General features: G+C 34.7%; 3 protein-coding genes across 4 annotated transcripts; 1 reads left to right on the top strand and 2 right to left on the bottom strand.

Moving 5' to 3' along the window:
- Positions 1 to 12,976: 12,976 nt before the first annotated feature.
- On the top strand, positions 12,977 to 13,789 carry LOC128133907 (uncharacterized). The gene is made up of 2 exons (XM_052771422.1): positions 12,977 to 13,123; positions 13,224 to 13,789. Exons 1-2 carry the CDS (start codon positions 13,007 to 13,009, stop codon positions 13,635 to 13,637), a joined length of 531 nt encoding a protein of 176 aa, XP_052627382.1. The 5' UTR covers positions 12,977 to 13,006; the 3' UTR covers positions 13,638 to 13,789.
- Positions 13,790 to 18,930: 5,141 nt separating this feature from the next.
- On the bottom strand, positions 18,931 to 22,047 carry LOC128133313 (uncharacterized). 2 transcript variants are annotated; one of them, XM_052770563.1, is made up of 4 exons: positions 21,474 to 22,047; positions 20,455 to 21,179; positions 19,740 to 20,379; positions 18,931 to 19,656 (listed from the first exon to the last, which is right to left on the bottom strand). In XM_052770563.1, exons 1-3 carry the CDS (start codon positions 21,730 to 21,732, stop codon positions 20,209 to 20,211), a joined length of 1,155 nt encoding a protein of 384 aa, XP_052626523.1. In that variant the 5' UTR covers positions 21,733 to 22,047; the 3' UTR covers positions 18,931 to 19,656; positions 19,740 to 20,208. The 2 variants fall into 2 exon arrangements, with proteins under 2 accessions (XP_052626523.1, XP_052626522.1); XM_052770562.1 differs by having other exon boundaries at positions 20,455 to 22,038.
- Positions 22,048 to 22,410: 363 nt separating this feature from the next.
- LOC111884907 (thioredoxin-like 4, chloroplastic) lies at positions 22,411 to 24,076 on the bottom strand. The gene is made up of 5 exons (XM_023881201.3): positions 23,917 to 24,076; positions 23,607 to 23,711; positions 22,961 to 23,462; positions 22,819 to 22,872; positions 22,411 to 22,736 (listed from the first exon to the last, which is right to left on the bottom strand). The coding sequence occupies exons 3-5, from the start codon at positions 23,405 to 23,407 to the stop codon at positions 22,593 to 22,595; spliced, it is 645 nt and encodes a 214-aa protein (XP_023736969.1). The 5' UTR covers positions 23,408 to 23,462; positions 23,607 to 23,711; positions 23,917 to 24,076; the 3' UTR covers positions 22,411 to 22,592.
- Between the last annotated feature and the right edge of the window lie 935 nt (positions 24,077 to 25,011).

Here is a 25,011-nt window from a genome sequence, read left to right as displayed (position 1 = left end):
TGCATGATAATTGGTAAGTAAGTGCCATAGATTTATGAAAGTTATTAAGAAAATAATTTATAATAATGTCAAACTAAATTTATGTAAAAACATAGTATTACTATTAGGAAGCGTAGGGAAGAAGATTTGCAAATCATTATGTTAGATTCAAAACCTTATACAATATAACCTTAGTACAAAATTTAGATTTCTGTACGATCCTAAGTATGAAAAACGATCCGGATCGTAAACATATCGTATTTGGGGTAGGATCGCAAGTAGGATCGAGATCCGATCCGATCCTATCGTCCTTTAATTTTTTTTTTCAAATGAGATTTTTTTACCATTTTATGTCTTTTACTCTTTACCAATTTCTATTTATCATTTTTTATTGTGACTTATGATTAATATTTTGAAGTTTTTATAACTTTTGAACGAAAAACTAAATGTTTAAAATATTTTTCATGATTAAATATTATAAATTATAGACAAAATTGCAAGAATGGTCCCTATGGTTAGGTGGAAATTGCCACTTTGGGCCAAAAAGGTTTGGGCTAGCATTGATGGACCATAGGTTTGCATTTTGTTGCCACTTTGGTCCAAAACCTTAACTGCCGTCACTTTTCCCCCGTTACCATCCATTTGACTTGTCAAATGGAGGGTATTTTCGTCATTCCATTCCCTATTTTACTCCCTATATTTAATTAATAAATTCCTCTTCCTATAAGATCAATCGATGATACTGCTGTCCTCAAGCTTTAATCCCCTCGTTCTCGTCTTCTTCACAAGCCCTAACAGATCACTATTCACAATTTCCCTCTGAAGAAATTAACAATGGTGTTGTGTTTCTGTGGTAAAATGGCTATTGTTCGCACTTCGTGGACCGACAAAAACCCAGGTCGCCGTTTCTGGGGATGCTCGACTGAGGTAAGCAAATGGATTTTGTATTTGCATCATTGTTGTCGCATGACATGTTAAGAACATGTGTTGTCTTTTTTTTGAAGGGATCGAAGTGTCACTTTATTGGGTGGTATGATGGTCCAATGTGTGAACGTTCAAAAGCCATCATACCTGGATTGCTGAGGACAATAAATAAAGTGAAGGCTCAGACCACAAGACTCAAAATTTACCTGTTATGCAGTTGGATTTTCTTTGTGTATGTTCTATTTTACAAGTAGCTTGAGAATTTAATAGTTTGGGTATGTAGTTTTTTGTTGAAGATGTAAGCTGTGAGCAGTAAGCAGTGTAATATTTTGGTAAGTTGTATGAAAGTAGTATTTTGTTCAAGATGTAAGCAATGTAATCCATGTAAGACATGTTTTGCAACAAAATGTCAATGGAAATTATATTTGGTATCTATATTTTGACCATTCCATTTATGTATGCAATTAACAACAAATTTAAACATTGTAAAATATGCAATTAACAACAAATTAAACATACCATAAACCATAACATCCAATTGTATGATTTAAACATTGTAAAGTATGCAATTAACATCAAATTAAACATACCATAAACCATACCATTAAATTTCTGATATGTTTTTCCCATAAATCAAAAGACATACAGTTTTTAGTAACATACTATCAAGTACCAAAAAGAACATCAATGTATCTTCCACACCAAAAGACATCAAGTACATAACATACAATAAACATAAGCAGTTGACATGTAAAACCCAAAAGACATCAAACTAGCTTCAAACCCCTTCAATTTCCTACTTGGCCCTTGCAAGTTCTAGCATTGTGCCCTTTATTTTTACACTTGCTGCAAGTCACACTAATAAACTTCCTTGTTAACTTCCCACTCCCACTTGCAGCATGAGTTTGACTCCCACTAGCCCCATCAGTTTGACTCCCACTAGCACCATTACCATTCTCTCCTTTCTTCTGGCTTCTCTCCCCTGCAGATTGCCTTCTCTTGTTCTTGGGTCTCCCAGGCTGATTATGGTGCAGAGGAGGGGTGATTTTAATTGGGCAATCACTTATAGGCCACATTGCTCTCCCTTTAATAGGCTCTACCTTATGAACATAAGCTGCTTTCCAAGTTTCTAGCCAATGCACCCTGTGGACATAAGTGTGTAACTCTCCAATCTTTTCACCATTATCTGCTTTATCATTTAGGACAGCTATGACATGTTTACAAGGGAGGCCAGTTAATTCCCACTTCCTGCAGCTGCATACCCTTTCTGCCATGTCAACAACTTGTTGATCCTGCCATGGCCCTTTCACTTGGTATTTGTCTGAACCATTCCACCTAGTTGTGTACTGAGATGCCAAATAGACATTTTTGTCCATAATCTTTGTTGCAGAAGAAGTTAGAGGCCCTACACACTTATTTTGCACCTTGATTACATTGCAGATTCTTTTAATCATGTATTCCCTGATGTACTCCAAGCAAGTTATTAGTGGCTTATCCCTTCCTTCAACCAATTTGCTGTTGAAAACTTCACAAAGATTATTTAAAAGCATATCTGATATTGCTCTCCCTGAAACGTTGTCAAAAACAAAGTAAATAGTAAGTAAGACAGTGTACTAATAAAGTAATACACCTCAGGGGCAAATTTGGAAGTTACCTGTGAAGTGGCTTCTTGCCCAGTGTTGTGGGGGGATCTGCTTCAACCAATTATATGCATCCTTGTCAAATAAGTTGAATTCATTCATTAAGTGGTTGAACTCTTGGACTGTTGTTGCTGTGGCACAATTCCACAAGTGTTCTTTGTGTTCATTGGATCTCCATGTTCTCTTCATATTATCATGTATATGCCTGAGACAATATCTGTGCTCAGCACATGGAAACAACTGAGCAATGGCTGCCTGTAAACCCTGTAAGGAAATAAAACATAGTTAGTATATTTCATGCAAATATAGTAAATTTAAGATACCAATTACATACCTTTTGTCTATCACTTATAAATGTGAAGTTTGAGTTTGCATATAGGTCTAGGTCATCTCCTAAAATCTCAAGAAACCATTTCCAGCTTTGAGTATTCTCAGACTCAACAATAGCATAAGCCAGGGGGTATATTACATTGTTTGAGTCTACCCCAACTGCAGTCAATATCTGTCCTGGGAAAGGGCCCTTCATAAATGCCCCATCAAAACCAAGAAAATCCCTCAGGCAAGCTCTAAACCCTTTCTTCATTCCACCCAGACACACATAAATTCTTTTAAATCTCCTTGAGGTGGCATTGGAGTTAGGTTCAGACTCAAATTCTAACTTCACAATTGTATATGGATTGGTAGACTGTAGCTCTATATATAATCTCTGAGAACCTCATACTGTTTTCTGTAATCCCCTTGCACTTGTTTTTTTGCATTAGATTTAGCCCTGAAAATCTGATGTATAGAGAAACCCACTTGATATTCCTTTTGCAGTTGCTCTTTTAAAGCTTTCACAGGGATTGTTGGGTTTAATTCAACCTGATCCATTATTTGCTTCCCAATGAACTTTGCAGTTGCAGATCTCACTTTTCTTGTATGCAAGCATCTGTGTTCGTGGTTATATGTTTTAATCATCCAACTACCATCTTTATTTGATCTAGAACCTTGTATCACCCAAGGACAAGGGGTAGGTTCACCAAAATCACCCTCATTAAAGGCTACAGTCCCTTTGCATAAAGCTCTTAACCTTGTTTTGTCGTTTTTCTTGAAGAATATATTCCTCCTGGTTTCCAATGCATGCAATTGTATTTTTTCCTTTAACTCCTTTTTACTTTTATATTTTTGTCCTATCCTAAAAGTAACTTGATGTATCTCCCCTTGAGAGCACCTTGTCTCCTTCCCTAATTCTTTTAATAAAACTCTCCTTTTCCTTTCCATATCAGAACCCTCATCCATTGAATCCCATCGGTCATTATCAATTACATCCAAATCTTCAGGGTCTTTAGGGTCTTCATCACTATCATTATGCATGGGATTTGTTACTCTCTTTTCCATAAATTCAGCTTCCAGATCAACACTCATGTAAAAATCCTTCATATCTACATCTACTTCAGGAATTATGTTATCCTCATCTACCCAAAAGTCACTGTCATCACTATCCTCCTCCCCATCACTTCTTTCATCACTATCATCCTCCCCATCACTTCTTTCACCATTATCCTCCTCCCCATCACCTCTTTCATCCTCAGCTACATTAAGAGTAACTTCATCTTCAACTCCAGTATCCATCTGATAACCCCCCATATCTACTTCATCTTCAACTCCAGCATCCATCTGATAACCCCCCATATCTACATCATCTTCAACTCTAGCATCCTTCTCATAATTCCTCATATCTACATTAGCACTAACTTCATTAACTACCTCCTCCCCTTCATCCCCTTCCTTCTCTTCATTGAATCCATTATCAAATTCAGAATTAGATTCTAAAATCTGTTGGTACAATCCAAGATCAAATTCATTAGCTGCCTCATCAAAATCATTAGGTGCATGATCCTTATCCCCATCTACATTAGCTTCACTAACATCACCCATGGCCAATTTCTTATTGCATGATGACAAAGATTTGTCCTTGGTCCAACTCCTTTTCCTATTATACTCAGGGGATAATGAGAAAGCACATTTATTATGTAAAACAGGGGATATTGACAAAGCACCTTCATTATGTAAAACAGGGGATAATGACAAAGATTTGTCCTTGGTCCAACTCCTTTTCCTATCACTAGCTTGGTTATCAGTTGTGGTGGGTTCATGTTCCTCAATTTCATCTAATTGCTCAATAGTGACCTTTTTAACAGGTTTAGGAGCCATAAAGTAAGTAAGCAATTTTGTAAAACCGTGTTCAGTGTACACCCTTATGACTTTATGCTCCTTCACATATTGGGCAAGATTACGAACATCATCATCGTTTCCTAGGGCACGTAGTCCAAAATGCATGTCTCCTTTGGGCAACCGAAAATGATAATAGATAACTGGGGGAACTGAGTATCCTAACCCTTTCATGATGGCATCCATTTCATGAACAGAAAACTCTTCTATATCGACCATGTCAACATATGTCACAGTTCCATCAATGTAGTTCACATCTGGAAACTTTGTGAACTCTCCCCCATGATGTAGCTTGATGGTAAACAGAGTAGGGTATCCATCTTCAAAACAAGAACAAAAAAGAAGTTTTAGATGAGAGGATTTCACATAAAAAGGCAACTTAGTGAGCAAAATAAAAATTACGTACCATAAACCACCCTTGCGTTGAATGCTTTCTCATACAACCTTACATTCCACATTGGAACTTGCATTAACTGATCAACTCACTTGATTGAAGCGCACAAGCTGGAAATGGGTTTAGGGTTCTTGATCCTCAGTTAATGAAAATCGAAGTGGAAACGACTATCTATGTAATTAAGACTATAAATGTGAGTATGATCGACGCTTTTATCCGTATGGCGGTAAGGGATGGATACGTAAAAGGAATTTATTAATTAAATATAGGGAGTAAAATAGGGAATGACGAAAATACCCTCCATTTGACAAGTCAAATGGATGGTAACGGGGGAAAAGTGACGACAGTTAAGGTTTTGGACTAAAGTGGCAACAAAAGGCAAACCTATGGTCCATTAATGCTAGCCCAAACCTTTTTGGCCCAAAGTAGCAATTTCCACCTAACCACAGGGACCATTCTTGCAATTTTGTCTAAATTATATTCTATTTTGTGGGATCTTAGGATCTCGATCCCGATCTTGCAAACCCAAAAACGATTCTAGATAGGATCTCGATCTTGACAACCTTGCACAACACACACACACACACACACACACACACACATATATATATATATATATATATATATATATATATATATATATATATATATATATAGTAGTTTATAACCTGTGGGAACCACGATTACAAAATTAATTAAGTTTTTTTAGTGAAAATTCAAAGTTATTAATCAATTATTTTAAATAAATTATTAATTAGGAGATTTTTTAGTTATATAAAACTATAATTATTGATTTTAAATAAATATGTGAAATTATATCACTTTATAATTTGTATTAATTTTATTTTAATGCTATTAATTTAATTTAATATAGATAGAATGGAAAATTTAAAATTTAAAATAATAATCAATAGGTTGACATGTGGCAAATATTAATTAGTAGACATAATATGGTGACACATGACAAAAGAAGAATAAAACATGCATTAATTAAAAGGTTTAATAAGATGACACATGTCAAAAGGAGAATAAAACTATTCTTTTATTAGAATAGGAAGATATATATATATATATATATATATATATATATATATATATATATATATATATATATATATATATATATATATATAGAGAGAGAGAGAGAGAGAGAGAGAGATTTGATTTGTTTTTAGGGTTTTACTTTATAACAAACAACCATCCTAACTCCATTTTCATCATCTTTCACCATTAACACAATACATACACACAACAACAGAAATACACAAAAGCCCTTGCTCATCATTGTTTTTCTTAGACTTAAAACTAAGAATCTGAATGACAGAGATAGTTGCTCCTGTTTTTAGACTACCTTCATTGGCAACCCAACCCAACTCAAATATTTTTAAAAAAAGTGTTTTCTCTATCTTCTACATACACAACCTAACTAACCATGAACTTTTACTCACATTAGCAACCCAACACAATCTTTTATTTTATTTTTATAAAATTATCAGAAAATATATCAACATTAGACTCATTTTGTAGATAATTTTATTTTATGTATTTTAATATATTTCATTTACTTTTAAAAATAATATCACATCTAATTTTTTATAAAATAAATGAAATATAAAATTGAAAAAGGAGAGAGAAACATGGTAAACTATGGTGAGCTAGGTTGTGGGGGCAATCCGCTCAGGCCATTTCTTTTTCTTTTTAATTCATTTTTTTAATTTTTTTGGGTGAGCTGTAGGGGTGTAAGTGAGACAAGCCAACTCGCGAGAAACTCGAGACCGATTCGGAAAATACTCGAAATCGACTCGACCTTAATCGAGCCGAGCTCGAGCTCGAGCTACTCGAGTACCTTATCGAGTCGAGCTCGAGTACAAAAATACTCAGCTCGTAAGGCTCGCGAGCTTAGTCGAGCTTAGTGTAATTTACATATATGTCATTTCTTTATAATTGTTCATTTATAAAATATATGTCATTTATTTATAATTATTCATTTATGACATATATTGTTGATGTTATATTGATATTAGGTTATTAATAGTGGTTTTCTTTTGTAGTTTAGACATTTACATGTGGAATGTTTAACATTTCTTAATCAATTTAGTGATTTTGTTTTTTTTAAATATTAGTCGAGCCGAGCCGAGCTCGAGACTGTCGAGTATTTCACGAGCCCAAACTCGAGCTTAAAATCAAGGCTCGAGTCGAGTTCGAGCCGAGTTTCGAGCTCGAGTATTTTAGTCGAGCCAAGCTTCGAGCTTGGTAGTATTCGGCTCGACTCGGCCCGTTTACACCCCTAGTGAAGCTCATCTAAACTTCTGGTGATCTCCATCACACATGCGGTTTATATCTCAATCACACTAATTATTTCACAAATGGATTGCTTAATTCTTGTTTTGTTGCAAAGACATACAAGACTTTCTTTTGAACACAAATTTGGGTCTAATGCATCTCAATAAAGCATGGCTGTGACGAGTTTGATTTGTATTTGTTTGGACGATATTGTGTCTAGTGCATCTAGCTACATATGACATTTGTGGTTTTGTTGGTCTTCATTTGTGTTTGCCATGTTTTGGGCAAAGAGGCCACTCATTTTTTTTTCAATTTTATTTATAAAAATAAGCAATCCATTTGTAAAAGAGAAAATGACAAAAATAGCCAATTATACTAATTGCATTACAAAAATAGCCAAAAAAAATCGGGATTACAAATTTAACCACCCATTTCGCAGGTGAGAAGGCCCCATCTGCGAAATGGGCATCTCATCTGCGAAAGTACAAGTGCCTGAAGCACAGCTGTGCTTCAGGCACTTGTACTTTCGCAGATGAGATGCCCATTTCGCAGATGGGGCCTTCTCACCTGCGAAATGGGTGTTTAAAAGGTATAAAAACGTTTTTTTTTTTTTTTTTTTTTTTCATTTTCACCATTCTCTACACAAAAACTCTCTCTAACTTTGGGCTTCTCTCGGAATTTTGGCTAGTTTTTGAAGAAAATGGAGGATTATGTCAACAATCCCGCAAATATGGTTAGATTTTAACTCTTTTAATGTTTAAAGTTATTTTTTTTTTATCAATTGTTGTATTATTTAGTGTTAAAAAAGGGTAATTTTGTTGTGTTTGATAGTTTTAGTATATTTTTAGTATACTTGAAGTTTAAATGCAAGTAGAGACAAGTAGAGACTGCGTGGATAATGTTTACAATTTGTTATTTTTGTAGTTTTTTTAGTTGTTGTATAACCTGAAATCTTGTAAATTTTTATCCTATAATTGTTTATATAAACTGTATATATATTTGTCGTATAACATTTATAAGTTGAAAATTTGTCGTATATATATTGTTAGAAATTGTTTTTATTTGTTGTATAAGTTGAAAAATTTGTATAAAGTAGTCGTATAACTTGCAAAATTGTTAGTTTGGTTGTCGTTTTATTTTTAAATTTTTTTGTTTATATGGTTATGGTTATATAATGTTAGTTTTAATTAGAAAGATAAAAATTGTTTATATATTTGTCGTTTAAGTTGAAAATTTGTTTAAGTTGAAAATATGTTTAAGTTGAAAATATTTATATAATTATGTATGATATTGTGATCTATCGTAAATATATTTGTTGTATAACTTGGAAAATTGTTTATATATGTGTATGTTATTGTTTTTTATCGGAAATATATATATTAGTAATTAAGAAAGTATTTGCAGTTCGTAATATATTTAAAAAAAAGTATATTTTTTAGTTATCTAATTTGTTTTTGTGTTTTTTTTTGCAGCATGATTTTAGTTTAATGAATACGAAAGCCTTTGCGAACCTAAAAGGCTCTGGCGGTAACATATGGGAAGTCTTTGAAGTTTTAGATGATGTCCGACGTGCTATTTTCAGAAATACCGTCTTTGGCTATTTTATTGATGTCCCTCGTTTACAAGGGGACGCTTTATTGTTTCATAAAATGTTCCTTCATCAGATCCGGCCGGACCCTGTTTTATCTCCAGATGGAATAAAACGTTTATATTTTCGAGTAGGCAATACCAAAATGGTTTATGGGCCGGAAGAGTTTTGTTTGATTACCGGCTTCAATTTTGGGGAGTATCCAAAAAACATTGGGAGAAAAGGATCGGAAAAATTAATAAGCAGTAAAAAAAGATGTTTACTGCGTGAACGGCTATTTCCGGACCATACTAATAGTTCGGTGAAAATCGGCGACCTGAAAAGTTTAATTTTAAATCAAACATTCCTAGCACTTGACGACCTTGATGCAGTTAGAGTATGTTTGATATACATTTTGTGTGAAGGTTTTTTGGGCAAAGAAGTTAACGATCGGGTGCCACAAGATTGGTTTTATTTGGCTGAGAATTTGGATCTCTGGAATAGGTATATTTTCTTTACGTTAAAAGTTCTATTTTATTAAAGTTATAATTTATATAATAATCAATTTTGTTTTTTTTTTGTTTTGTTAGCTTCGCTTGGGGTAGCTATCTATGGGATTTTACTTATGTTGACCTTGAGGATACGTGGAATAAGATACATCATTATTTATCACTTCCTGAGCGTGGTCAAACTTTAAAGTATTCCGTCTCAGGATTTACTGCTCCAATTAGGGTATAAAAATTTTATTATATTTAAATTGTTTTATTGTTATATTTTTTATTTTAATTTTAACTTTTATTACTGTTATTGTACAAAATTGTAGATATGGATATATGAGATGATTCCGGCTGTTCGTGCATGTGGATTTGCATTGAGAAAAAATAAAGACTTGCCTCGGATGAAAAGATGGAGCGGAACAAAAAAATTGAAATGGGTTGACGTGAACAAGATTTGGTCAAAGATGCAGGTTTAAAAATAATTCGTTTATTATTAATAAAGTTGATTATTATAGTTTTATATGCATTTTTAATATGTTTAATTTTTTAGGAGGGGCTACCACCAAGACAAAACATGTTACCGGGTGATGGTGAGATGACATCTTTTTATTATATGTCATTTCAAGAGTATGTATATGGTGAAGGGAAAGCAGTTCCATCCCCAGTACGGGACCATTTTAGGAGACAAGACGAATCTTCGTCTAGTATGTCGTCCAGTGGTCGCTCTCATGGTAGAGGTCGGGGCAGTGGGAAACACAAGCTAGACGAGTTGTTGAAACGGGTACATGCACTGGAGCAGCATGTGTTTATGAATCAACAAAAACCTACAGAGGTTTTTTGTGAAGAAGTGAATAATGAACAATTTTGGAACGACATTATTTTTGAGGATCCGACAGTGTCACAAAGAAATTATGATGAACAGGTTAGTTACACGCTACATTATTTATTAAATTTTATTAACATATATGAATACCTGTGTTCATATTTTATATTTGAAAATATAGGTTGTGCAAGATGAAGTGATGAATAAAAACAATACAACTCAAAATGTTTTTGGTGATACTCAAAACGACAAGGTTGTTATAGATGTTACCTTTACGATTTTAATAATTACTTTTTAATAAGGTGTCTTTCGTTATTAAGTAAAAAGTTATATTTTTAATGTAGGTGTTGGAGGAGAGTAATCAGTATGCGGGGAACAAATTTGATGATGATGTGTTTGATGTAAACGATTATAGTGAAGTTAAAGAGGTTATTATATAGTTACATTAATATTAATATTTTGTTTATTTAGATATTATTGGTTATTAAATTATGTGTATTTCGTTATTAAGTATAAAGTATTATCTTTAATGTAGGAGTGGGAGGAGAGGAATGACAATGCAGGGAACAAATTTGATGATGATGTGCCGGATGAAGACGAACTTATAATAATGGGAAATGTAGATTATTTTCATGATGATGATGATGACAAAGAAGTTACACCCGATAAACCTAGGAGTCGAAAACCATCACAATTTTTATGCACTCCTTACACCGAGGTATTCGTTTTATTTATAAACTGATGATTTTATGTTTATGTGAATTATCTGAAAGATATACATTTAAACATTTGAATATTGTTTTTAGTTGCACACGACACCGAAACAAAAAAGAAGAACAAAAAAGAAGGTTGATATGAAATCAACAAGCGCCGTTCCTCCTCCAGTTTTTGGTGTTGCTCATGACTTCTCCATGTTGCGCCTGCAACCTTACGTAGCAGGCGGTGAGGATGTCATCCAAAATTATGTATTGCATTCATACGATGTGCAGCATCGTTTGTTTAATTTCGTGTTAGATAGAGATTTTTGGAGCTCATTGTTTGGGCATACACACGACGGATGGTTGGAGTCAGCGGTAAATAAATTGTTAATTAATTCTTTTAAAAGTTAATTGTTTTTTAGTCAATAACAAAAGTATCATGTGTGCAGCATATAACTGTAACACCATGGTTTTCAAAGCAAAATTTTCATTTAAATAATCAATTTAATATTAAAACACTTGTTTAAAATCTTATTCATATTCGAATTACAAAACATAGTTCCGTTTTCATTTGAATAGACAACCAGGATCCTCCAAAAATACAACTCTTTCCTCGGTGTGTACAATCGAGCCGATGCCATTCCGCGTTACTGAAAGAACCTGAAACATCATAACATAAATACTGTAAGCACGAAGCTTAGTGAGTTCCCCAATATACACCTTACACAATTACGCCTTTCCAGGCCCTGACCTTCCGGTCCTCAATACAACGCCTTCCGGCCCATAACATAATCGCCTTCCGGCCCACATATAATACATAGCACATATAACAATTAACTTTCCACATATAGCATACATATCACATAACATATCCGACCTTCCGGTCACACAGTCAAACCCTTCTGGGTACAGTATAGTAAGAAGACTCACCTCGCGGACACTGGAAGATAGCAACTCCTGAAATCTCTTGCACTTGATCCTCCGAGCTACAAGCTCCCTGTCTCATCATATATCTCTTTTTAATACTTCTATCTTCCACGTTAACTGACCCTATAACGTTACACACAGGTCAACTCTGGTCAACGGCCATCTCGACTGGACTCGGCGAGTACCCTGGCGACTCGGCGAGTCTAGTCGTCCTCACCAATTCTTGCATGATCCCTTTCTACTCGTCGAGTATCCCTCTTGACTCGACGAGGTCCTCGTGGAAGAATCGCGGGGCCACCCCGACTCTACTCGCCGAGCCTGAAGAACAAACTCGGCGAGTCCCAGTAAATCTTCAAGCTACTCGCCGAGTCTGATCATCCGACTCGGCGAGTCTACGCCATGCAGTCGATCGAACTGCTTCCTGAGATACATATATTCTCGAATATACAAACATGGGACCTTCTGGACCTCTAAGGGTCCTAATACAAGGTTATAAACGTTGAATAACAACACAACAATCCATCTAGACTCCAAATGGGTTCCATAAACCCTAAATCTATATACACATCAATCACAGGAGAATGTGATCCGAATTATTACCTGAATGATGTACCTTCCATGTCCCCAAACTTCAGAACTCGAACTCCCTGCAGTTCCTTTAGCTAAAACCCTTCTCCTCCTTGCACAACAATTCCTTCAAGGTCACCAATGGCCTTCAAGCTTGCTCTAGCCGCCCCAGTCGCCTAGGGTTCTTCCCACTCGATCCAAAGTCGTGAAATGACGGCATAATAACCCTTATATACGACCCAATACTGAACGGCTAGGGTTTCCGTTGAACAGCATCGACTCGCCGAGTCCATATCTGGACTCGTCGAGTCCAGTCGTGAACCCGCGACCAAACCTGCGACCCTACTCGGCGAGTCTGGCTCCAACTCGTCGAGTCTCCCCTTTAAAACACCCCCAAAATGCAACTTAACAATACTTGAGATTTTGGGCTGTTACAATAACCATTTGGTACCGACTTTTGATGGAGAGACGGTTTGAGAGCGACCGACATACAATAATGCCTCCAAATTTTTTTGTTTCTCATGCTTTGGAAGAAGGACAGGACTGGAGGGCGTTTATGGCTGGTATTGCTACATACCCCAACTTCATGGTTGCTTGGTGGGATGTTGATACGGTAAACTTAATACTTTATATTGAAAATAATATCGTTTTTTTGTTATGTTTTTGTATTGTGATGTAAATAAACATAAATTTATTTTCTGATCCTTATACAGGTCTTATTGCCGATTCATTCATCCCCTAATCATTGGCTATTTGGGGAACTACGATTAGCGTCAATGGAAGTGCATATTTATGACAGTCTTGGTAGAGGTGCTTATGAAAAATTCCAATCCGAAGGAATCTTTTCCAAATTTGAACGTCGGGTGGCAAATTATTTGGACAAGATTAAGTATTGGGCGTGGAGGAACATCCCAAGGATTCCATTGAATATGCAATTCATTTATGAAGAAAACGTTCCCCAACAAAGTAGTCATTTGGGAGATTGCGGTGTTTTTCTTTGTATGTTTATGGAGCAATTGGTTTCAGGTCAACCAATACGTGTTCTTATTGACCCAAAGAACGCAGCTTTAGAGTTCCGTCTCCGGATGGCAAAAATTATTTGGGGGTCTAGTCTTGCTCCTCTGTAGTTGGATTATATAAATGTATATACAAATTAATGTTGGATTTCATTATTAGTTTATCTTTAGAGTTTACTCAACGGATGACAAAAAATATAACGTTACGACAATTACAACAATTTAATGACCTACTAATTACTTATCAATAAATTCAACATAAGAACGACCACAACATTTGTTTTAACGTTACAAATACAACAATTTATTGACCAAACAACTTCAAAACCATAAAAACAATATTGAAAAACTTACAACTTGTAAACAAGAACTGCCAAGAACAACACCCAACTACAAACCAACGCTATCTTTAACTTCTTATTTTCTGATTGAAAGAGCTTATTAGAGTTAGCTACTTTAGCTATTACCATAGAAGATTGGTCCTTCTCTTCATCAACCCAACTGATAAACCCGCATTTTGGTCCCTGTTAAATTTAATATCCACAGTAAGAAAATAAATTTGTGTCATGTAAACACGAGGGTTTAAATTTGAATGACGGTAAGAACATGATACCAAATACGGGCAAGCGTAGAACAATCTTCCTGGGTTTTTAGCTGTACCCGAAATCCTAACGATACGTTCTCCTCCACAATTGCAGTATGCCATTAGCCTTCTTATTCTTTTAAATCGGAGGTAGTTTCTCAGTTAAATTTTTTCATAATGAGTGACACCCATTTATAGAATAAATCATATTATGGACAATTCTTTTTGACTATGAAATAAACTGGTTTGACTATGAATTCAAAAAGTTCAACTATGGAATGCAGACAAGTACATTCTGTAGTATTGTCATGTCGGTCAGTGAAATTTGACTATGAAATGAACTGGTTTGACTATGAATTCAAAATGTTCAACTATGAAATGCAGACAAGTACATTCTGTAGTATTGTCATGTCGGTCAGTGAAATTTGACTATGAAATGAACTAGTTTGACTATGAATTCAAAATGTTCAACTATGAAATGCAGACAAGTACATTCTGTAGTATTGTCATGTCGGTCAGTGAAATTTGACTATGAAATGAACTGGTTTGACTATGAATTCAAAATGTTCAACTATGAATTTAAAGGGTTAAACTATGAATTTTGATCAGTAGAGATACAATATCTTCTATTTATAATTCCATTTGTGTGATCATTGTAGAGCACAATTATCGATATTGAAAATGAGTAGTCACAGCCAAAGAACCTTTTCTCAACTACCAATTTTCTTGCATAACCTTCAAAGAACAAATCCTAATACCTTCACAGCCATTAAGAAAACCGATAACAACCGCTTTCAATTCTGTTTTGTGGCTTTAGGTTGCGTGGTATAACATACTTCTTTTATTGAGTTATACAATATTTCATGGTAATCTATGTCGATTAGTTCTTACATAACACTAATATGTCTTCGTTTTTATGTAGATTCGTACCTTCCTTAGGTGCATGATACCGCTGATATATGTAGGTTATTTACCCCTTCTTGGGAGCTTTCTGACAACAATGTACTTCGCAGTGGCTTTAGATGGAAATCATGAGCCACTACTCTTAGCACTTGGTTTGGGAACCTTACAGTGTGAAGAATCATGGAGATGGTTCATGATGAGGTTAAGAGATTGTTTAGGTGAGGACACAGAGGTTGGTTTCATAAGCAACATGTGTGATAACATAGACTTTGGTGTTGACAGTGCCTACCCGGATTCCTATCATGGATATTGTCCTAAAGATATAGCTCGAAAGATACGTGAGTCTATCGGACATAACAATACGGAAGTCGAATCGTTGTTTTGGAAGTCATGCAATGCATATAGCGTTGATGATTTTTACTTGTGTTTCGAAAGGTTGCAAAGTACATGTAGGCAACCACCTTTCTGCACCTTGCTTATGAGTCCAATTTACTGGCTTGACGATATACCGATTTCAAAATGGACAAGAGCATTTTTCCCAAAAATACGTTACAATGTTAAATCGATTGACGTCCCTGAAATTTTGCAAATTATATCCTCACGTGAGTTTCCTATAACAACGATAATTGAGTTAACCACCACGTCGATAAAATCAAAGTATGCTGAGCGGGCCGAACTGGCTGGTAAGGGAGATTGTTATGTTTTGTTTTTTTTATTGTGCTGCTATTTTTATTAAAATATCAAATTTTACAGGGAGGTTGTCTGGTGGGTTGACCCCTTACGTTGAGAGTAAGGTTCAAAAAAGTCTCAGCAAGTCTTACAATTGTAATGCAAAACGTTTGTATGGGGATACATTTGAAGTCCATGACACTTTTGCCACCAACAACGTACAACTTGAACGAAGGGTATGTAGTTGTGGTAAATGGCAAAAAAGCGGTATACCATGTGGTCACGCTATAGCATGTCTAAGAACCCGTACATCTGAGTCCATTCAGAGAATGGTTGAATACAAGTTCACTAATTATGTGTATCGAGTTGCATATGGATCTGAGTTGGTGAATGGTATACCATCATATGAGCATTGGGAAATACCAAATGAAACGGTGGTCCTGTTACCTCCCTCAATGCAGTAGTTATTCATGTAGCACATTTATGTTTTATGTAGTATTATGTATTAGTTTTTTATGTACTCCGTTTTTATTTTACTGCTGTGTTACGTATTAGTTATCCATGTACCCAGTTTATTTTTTATGTCGTATTATGTGTTAGTTATTTATGTACCCCGGTTTTATTTTATTGCTTTCTAAATATTGGCTATTGAGGGAACAACATACATTAAAAGAAATGGACGTTTATTAAATAGTAACGGCTAGACACATACAACAAAAAGACTCCTTACTTTCCTGGTGCAATGAGTTGTCAACTCAAACAGCAATGTATTGTGTTGTCATTCAACTGGGGATGAATTGTCAACTCGAACAGTGATCTGTTGTGTTATAAGTATAGTACACTGCATTCGTCAGTTAATTTTGACTATGAATTGCAGACATATTAGAAGTTTGAACTGCGATTTTGTGTAGAAACTACTATAAATTGACCCTAAGTTACACGCAAAACGTTATTAAATTAACCAATATAGTTGTTCAAATATTGTTTTTTAGATTCTACCCTCTTTGTTTCAATCCAAATGACTTCTATATCATGGAGCAATGAAGAGTTCTTGGTTCTTACACATGCTTATATTCATGTGTACGAGACAAGCAAGTTGAATGATCCAATGTTTTGGAGCCGTCTAACAAATATTTTCAATGCTGCAAACCGAATGGCTACAAGAAACGATCGTGACGAACTAGACATCTTAGCAAGATGGTATGAAATGAAAACCGAAGTTCTATTATTCAACGATCTTTATACCAAAATTGACGACGCCCGTCTAAATGCTACTGAGGATGTCATCTTGGAAGCTGCTAAGGAGGAATACAAGTCATTAAGTAACGGGTTGGAATTCCAGTTTGAAGCCCCTTGGAATATTTTGAAATATATCCCGTTTGTTTAAAATCTATTTTAGTTTATTATTTCAGTACTAGGTTATTTTCATGTACTAGGTTATTTTCATGTATTTCTTATGTATTTCGTATGTATTTCGTTTGTTTAAAATCTATTTTAGTTTATTATGTGAGTACTAGGTTATTTTCATGTATTTCGTATGTAATTCGTATGTGTTTCATATGTTTAAAATATATTTTAGTTTAGTATGTGAGAAACTCGTATGATTAAGTTGAGTTAATATATATATATATATATATATATATATATATATATATATATATATATATATATATATATATATATATTTTAGTTTATTATGTGAGAAACTCGTATGATTAACTTGAGTTAATAAATGGCCATTGCATTAGTTATCAAAATATATTAGAATACATTAGTAACAAGATTCCATGAACCGTTAAAACATCACAACAATTACATGAAAAAAACAACATAATACGAACAAAGCATTAACGTAAAACACAAGTCCATGGCTTATTCTTAACACAAATTAGAGCGGTCTACTTGAAATACTGTTTATCTCTAACAACCTTCCAAACTTCCTCATATTCGAAGTCTCTGCCTTCATGCTCAAAGATGTAAAACTCTGTAACAACTTCCAAGAACTCTTCTTCGTCACGACAACGAACATTGTTACGTTTCGCATAACTACATGCTCGATTGAACCATGTCACTTCCTCCTTTACATCCGTCCACTTAGTAACAACATCTGATTTTTCTCTTTTTTGCCCTTCTCCCATCTCATGGTTAAACAAAGATGTGATGCGACTCCATTCATCACCAATTAGGCAATGCGGGGGAGCAAGTAACGGTTCACCATCCTTAACACTTAGCCAGCACCGTGTTAGAACTAACACCTCGTTTGTCGTCCATGGCCTTTCAGAATTGGAACCATGTACTTCATTCAAAGAACTTGCTGCATTCGACGACATTTCTAATAATGGGAATTCGTTTCGTTTAGGTGATTTGGGTGTTTGGTTTATAGATCTTAAACATCTATTTATATAAATAAATAGACTATGAAATAATACTTTGACTACGAAATGGTTATATTTGGACTACGAATTTCAGCTTTATGCAGTGTTTTGTCATGTCAAACTGTCATTTATCTCTTGTCACTAAAGGGACCCACTGGGATGTGCAGGTTACTACAGTGACTTGTCATTACTGTCTAGTCATTTCAAAGTTCGACTTCTCATTACTGTCTAGTATGTATAAATACCACTTATTGCTCCAGTTTAATACAACATCGATTTTATTATGAGTTCCTCACACAAATTCGAAATTTGCTCATGCAACGAAGTAGATTGTTACTACTGTGATTCGGTAGACCCCTTTTTTACACCCTCTTCAGCCGGGTCATATATGTCACATGAAAATTTTGAAGAATTAAAGAAGGCTGAAGCACAACAAGAAGAGGACAAAGAGTCATCCCGACTTCTCACTCAACTTGCTAATGATATAGGTTCGGAATGCAAACAAGCTGAAGAATGGATTGACCTCAATAAAAACAAAATCAAAGAGCATAAAGATTGGATAAAAAAGAGTAAGAAGGCAATCAAAACGACTGAAAAACGGCTTGCTGAGAAGGATGAGCAGTTGATACACATTATGGTAAAAAAGGATCGTTTCGAAGACAAAATGAGAATTAGGGATGACTATATAACAATGGAGAAAGAGAAGTACCCGTTGCAGTTCCCTGAGTTTAAAAATTAGTTATAAAGTTGTTGTAATATTATCATGAAACAGATTAGGTTGCCAAATGATCGTTTGTTGTTTTTTTTAAATAACATGTTGTAACTGTTAAAATAAATCTGCAAACTATATTTTATAATATAAAGGCTTCATTCATTGTTATAATCAACAAACTTAACTAAAATATGAAAGCATAGCAATGTCTTGTAAGAGTTAATAAAAATATTACAATACATAATAAGCTAACAACTCGTCATTACTCTTAATTTCAAGGTTGTTTTATATCAAAATCAGCGTTATGGGTTTGTGAGCAACCCGCTGAACCACCAATATTATATGCCATTTCTGCAGTAGAAATTATGTGACCTGCTCTGCTACCAGAGGCCCTTCCAGTACAATTATTTCTCGTGTGTCCTAGGTGACCACATGTAGAACACTCTTTTATAATTGGACCCTCGCCTTGGGATGGAATGCGGTCTGTGTTTCTTGGCCTGCCTGGCTGACGTTTATCCATTATAGGTGGCTTAACAATCATCAAATCATCGGGGATCTCCCATTCGGATGGCTTCGGCAGAGGGTTTATTGATTCCTCATATGTTTTCCTCAGTGTTTCGGTAAAGTAAGCATTTAATGCAAACCTCGAGCAGTCTTGGTAATTGTTCACTGTTAAACATCTTATGACATGACCACAAGGTATCCCATCAAGTTGCCAATGCCTACATGTACATGTCATATGTTGAAAATCAACAATCACATTTTGTGCCCCCTTTTTGACCTCGCATTTCGTATTTGAGATCATGCGAACATCCCATTTGGTAAAATTTTTCTTGTTTTCTTTTACAACTTCATCCGCCCAAGGGGTAAGTGTTGTTGTTGCTTCCGCTAAAAAAACAGCCAAAATGAAGAAGTTAAAATCAATAACATCGAAACTAATAAAACATTAATATTACAAATTTACGTAATACCTGCAAAGTTACGTCTTTGAAACCACCATTGTTGCATTGTAGCACGAAAAAAATCAATCAACATAAGTATTGGCACCTTACGTGCGTGTCTAGATAATGCATTTATAGACTCCGCACTGTTGGACGACATAAGATTGTATCGGTTCCCTTTAAAATGTGCCCTTGACCAGGTTTCTGGATTTATACTTTTTAAGTACTCCCATACTGGTTCTTTTGTCTTTTTCATAACATCCATGGCAGCATCAAAAGCATCAACTGTGTACGCCCTACACGCCTCCCAAAAAATTCCTTTAACCGTCTTACTCTTGCCGAATCTAGATACTATGTTGAAATACAAATGGACACCACATATTCCATGATGAGCGTGAGGAAAAATGTTGGCAACGGATGTTGCTATAGATGGAGACCTATCAGATATAATTGTAAGCTCCTGCATATTTCCTATGCAATCACGTAGTTTTTGAAAAAATCATGTCCAAGAATCAGTACACTCATTTTTGCATATACCATATGCAACCGGTAATATTTGATTTTGTCCGTCCTTAGTAACTGCAAGTAGCATGGTACCTTTGAACTCGCCCTTTAGGTGAGCTCCATCTACTACTAGGGTCGGCTTACAAAAATTGACAAAAGCTCGTACCTACAATACATTGTATATCTATTCAAATACACCAAAATAAATATTAAAAAAAAATTAGAACATGATAATACTAACCGAGCAACCGAGTGCGACGTACAAAAACTCAAACCGATCATCAGCATCTGTTTTAATATGTGTGACAGTACCCGGATTATGTTTGGCCAAGTTGTGACAATACGCCGGAAGTTTGGTAAAAGAATCCTCTTTCGTACCCCTTAACGACAACAATGCATATTGTTTCGCACGCCATGCCTGATGGTATGAGATATTGATATTCAATTGAGCATTCATATCATTAACAATTTCTTTTCCCCGATAAACTCTACTATAGTCTTCAGCCAAAACATCAGCAACATATTCACCCAAAACATATTTGTTTGCTTGTCGATGATTAGGTTGCAACAATGTTGAAGAACATGTGTGTACATCAACAAATTTATTCACTTGGAAAAGTCCATCAGTATTTTTAATTGCTTTTGCTCTTAGTAACCAAGAACAATTTTTCGAAACACACACAGCTTCATACCTTGATTTGGTGGATCTACTTGTCCTCGTCTGGAAACCTTCTCGAAGACATTTTTTACCAATACACCGCTTTAAAAGTTCTTTGTTTTTAAATATACTCTCACATTGAATCTTTTGAAGATTAATGTCTACCATCTGTGTTGGGATATCTTCATTATTATCAACTGGCCATGCTGGTACAGGGGGCATACCGTAAAAAAGGTTATCGGGATACTTAGCTTTAACTTCATCACCCAACTCATCTCTATCGGAATTACTTTGTAGCTCGGTTATATCTAAACATACATCACCAACATCAACACAATGCCCGTAAACATGATTTTTTTCATTTTTTTGAGTTGAATTTTTTTTCTTTTTAGTTTTATCTACCACACGCCTATTCATAAGTTTAACTTCTTGTTCGGCAACATCATCACAACGACCACCAACATGATTAAGATATGTACCAACATCATCATCACCAACATACTTGTAATTCTCGGGATCCACATATTGAATAGGTGAATAACTAACATTAACATTTTCAGCAACACTGTGAAACTGAGGTACACTAGGAGTATTGAAAGTACCTATCGGATCGTTGCTCCCTTTAAAACTGCATAAATTACCAACAACTTCGTTTCCAATTTCACCGCCCCCATTAACCTCCTCAACTTCATCAACCACCACAAACACTTTCACAGCCCTTCCTCCACTACATTTGATTACGTTTATCAACATTCTAACATCCACGTCTTCAACTATAGCTATATAATAATTTAATTCAGGATGGTGGAAACGAAGACTAATTCTATATTTGTCTAACAAACCAATTTTGCTTCTTACCATAGATACAAAATCACTATAACTAATATACTCAGAAAATATCAAAGCAAATTCAGAAATACCTCACTGTGGACATATGTATTCCAGATTAGTTCCATTAACTTGCCATCTCCCACCGGTTACAAGACAAACCAAATATTCAATCATTTTTTGAGCAAATTGTAGAGATAGAGAGTATTTCACAAACCAAATAACAACCAAAATGATATTTTTTCTACAAAAATTTTTATATAGCAAAGCCCATTTCGTAGTCAAACCAATTCATTTCGTAGTCAACCTTAAAAAAAAAAAAAAAAAAAAAAAAAAAAAAAAAAAAAAATCATTTCGCAGATAGGATCAGAGTATTTCGCAGATGGGACCTATTCCATCTGCGAAATTACCCCTATTTATACCGAAAAATATTAAAAAAAAAAAAAAATCTCATCTGCGAATGTACAAGTGCCTGAAGCACAACTGTGCTTCAGGCACTTGTACATTCGCAGATGAGATGCCCATTTCGCAGATGAGGCCTTCTCATCTGCGAAATGGGTGGTTAAATTTGTAATCCCGATTTTTTTTGGCTATTTTTGTAATGCAATTAGTATAATTGGCTATTTTTGTCATTTTCTCTTTGTAAAATAATTAGATAGATAAAAAGCATAAAAAGGGATACAGATATTTATCGTATTACAGTTTGCAACAAAATCGAAAAACTGTTGATACTTTACCTTTCCTCATAGACATAACATGATTTTATTCCTTTATACAATCATTAATTCGAATTTTCATTCTTATCTTTGTAGACCACATCTTCCACAAAATAAGAATATATAAAATAAAATGACCAAAATGAATTAATTATGATAATAATAATATGTTATGGTTTACGAATTTTGAGCAGCAGCAGCAGGAGTAGAAGAAGCAGGTGCTGTATATTTCTCTATAGCCCCTTTAATCCGCTCCTTATCTCTCGTTGCAAAAGCTTCCAATAATATTCCATTTTTATAAAAATGAAACAGAGGCACTGCCTGTATATTTATTACAAACTATAAATATAAATAAAAATGATGTTTAATTAAAAAAATAGGAAATACCTCACACTTTTTATACCTTAATTCGAAGTCTTTCTGCTATATCTGATTGTTCATCGTATTCATCAATCACCTGCATCATGAATTCAAATCATGTAAATGTAATCACTTTTTTAAACATAATTCATTTTTGAAAAAAAAAAAAAAAAAACAGAACTCACATTATGTTTTAAGAAGATAACAGGGGCCTCTTCATCACCCAACCCTCTGCACAATTTTGCGAATCCTTGTTCTATATATTTGCAACTACCACATGAAGTTCGATAGAAATCAACCACAACTAATGAATTAGCTTCTTTTGCTTTTTCTAAAACTGAGAGTAATTCCTCATCTTTCTTGATTTCTCTCACGCATTCAACTGGACAAAGCTCCTCATCTTCATCAGACAACTCTTCTTCATCTCCATTACTCATAATACATCGGAGCGGATGATGATAATGATACTGAATCAATGGCAATTTCCTATTATTCTTCAATATGGAACTTGTATGTAGAAGAGAAGAGGGAAAAGTCGAAGGATTCTTGAATTCTGTTTTCCCATTTTTGAATTTTGCACAAGTTAAGATGATTCGATGTTTATGTAGTGCAGAATGTATAGACCATGACATTTTGAATAGTTCTAACTTGGATACCCTTCACAATTCCACTTTAGATGTGCATAAACTGTAACAAGTGGCAATAAAACAATAAGTAACTGCGTTTGCGTAATTGTTTCTCGCTTTTATAACAATTTGTTCTGTTTATTTGGTAGAGAAGTTTCTTGATTCACGAATTCACAAAGCAGTGAGAATTCATGGGAAGACAAACCTATTTGCTAGCACTCTATTGAAATGTATTCATAGACGTAATCCCCAATTCCTTCTTCCTTCAGATTCAACTTGATTTACCTTGAGAAAATCTTCAGCGAGAGCCCTAAAATCGGAATACATTTTAGGTCAAAACAAACAGCTACGATGCACACGCTTTTCTAAACTGACCATTTTAAACAGCATGGAGTGCATTCACGCAATAGGAATGAATGTAGCTTACGATTGCAGATGAAGAGATTGAAGGAAGAAAAATGGATAAAAGCATTATGCCGATTGCAATTCGAGAGGAATTAGACATGAAATAGTACCTGTAAGGTGAAGAATTGAGAGCAGTTGCGATGGCGGAAGAGTTTCGCTGATGAGAAAATGACACGACAAGGCGGAAGCCATAGCCGATTAGCCATATTACATTCACCACCACAAACTTGTGCTTGTCCTATCCACCACTCGCTCCATTATTCCAATTTCCACAGTTGAAAGTTGAAAGTTTGAATTTTCGTCACCCTGGTTTTTCTCTATTTACAATCTAGTCACTAGAGTTTTGAAGTTTATGATTGTGTCTAGAGGTGTCAAACCTTGAAAAGAAGAAAATAATTGGGTTCTATATAAATCTACTAATAAAGTGTATGACAAACTCATGCAATATTTTTATTTGATTTGTCAAAACAATGACGATAAATATAAAAATTCTAAATGCTTGTTAATCCTTTAGGCATGTAACATAATATTTCTATCTTTTTTTTTTTTTTTTTTTTTTTTTATTGATTTTATATAATTTTATGTAAATTGGTTTATCTGGTTTGTTAAAACATATTAATTCAATATAATTATGAAAGATTTTATGAGTTGGGTGCATGTTGTTTCAATTCTTGCGTGGTCAATCTTTATTGCCTTTTCTTTTTCAAAATTGGTCTAAAACTAGGGAAGAGGTGTTGTGGTTGTTGTGGTTGAAGGATATTTCATAGTCTTTTATTAACAAAAGAAACCATGAAAGGGATGTTTTGTTAGGAACATGAAATTAAACGAACTAACACTTACTCAAAACACTCGGTAATGAATAGTAACTATACCATCAGATTAAAATATCTACATGTTCCAAATAATCACTTCTGTTTATAAATTTGAAGATAATTTTTTTGGTTAATGTCATGACAACCAATCCTACCTAATTTTTCTTTTTAGGCAACTTATCTTTAATTTGTAATCAAAATAACAATGGACAATTTTATGTGTTCGCATTACATCATCTAGGTGTATTTTCAACCGATAAAGTGCCATTGAATCCTTCTTGGTGTCCACAGTGGCAGCCAACATGGTAGAATTTGTTTACTTATATTGGCACTCACATGGTGTCCCTTGTGGTATTCAATATGGCAGAATTACTGATAACACAGATCATTACA

This window comes from Lactuca sativa, chromosome 4 (genome assembly GCF_002870075.4).
Source record: "Lactuca sativa cultivar Salinas chromosome 4, Lsat_Salinas_v11, whole genome shotgun sequence".
Taxonomy (NCBI): Eukaryota; Viridiplantae; Streptophyta; class Magnoliopsida; order Asterales; family Asteraceae; genus Lactuca; species Lactuca sativa.
The sequence above is the reverse complement of the archived record's forward strand: the minus strand, read 5'-3'. Positions and strand labels throughout refer to the sequence as shown.

What these genes read in the sequence shown, in the direction of transcription:
- LOC128133907 (XM_052771422.1), top strand. Translation starts at nt 13,007, where the DNA reads ATGCCTCCAAATTTTTTTGTTTCTCATGCTTTGGAAGAAGGACAGGAC. An exon ending in CTTGGTGGGATGTTGATACG is followed by an intron (nt 13,124 to 13,223) that starts GTAAACTTAATA and finishes ATCCTTATACAG; the next exon opens with GTCTTATTGCCGATTCATTC.
- LOC128133313 (XM_052770562.1), bottom strand. Translation starts at nt 21,732, where the DNA reads ATGGTAAGAAGCAAAATTGGTTTGTTAGACAAATATAGAATTAGTCTT. An exon ending in ACGTCGCACTCGGTTGCTCG is followed by an intron (nt 20,380 to 20,454) that starts GTTAGTATTATC and finishes AATGTATTGTAG; the next exon opens with GTACGAGCTTTTGTCAATTT.
- LOC111884907 (XM_023881201.3), bottom strand. Translation starts at nt 23,407, where the DNA reads ATGTCATGGTCTATACATTCTGCACTACATAAACATCGAATCATCTTA. An exon ending in TTATCTTCTTAAAACATAAT is followed by an intron (nt 22,873 to 22,960) that starts GTGAGTTCTGTT and finishes TTCATGATGCAG; the next exon opens with GTGATTGATGAATACGATGA. An exon ending in CAGAAAGACTTCGAATTAAG is followed by an intron (nt 22,737 to 22,818) that starts GTATAAAAAGTG and finishes ATAAATATACAG; the next exon opens with GCAGTGCCTCTGTTTCATTT.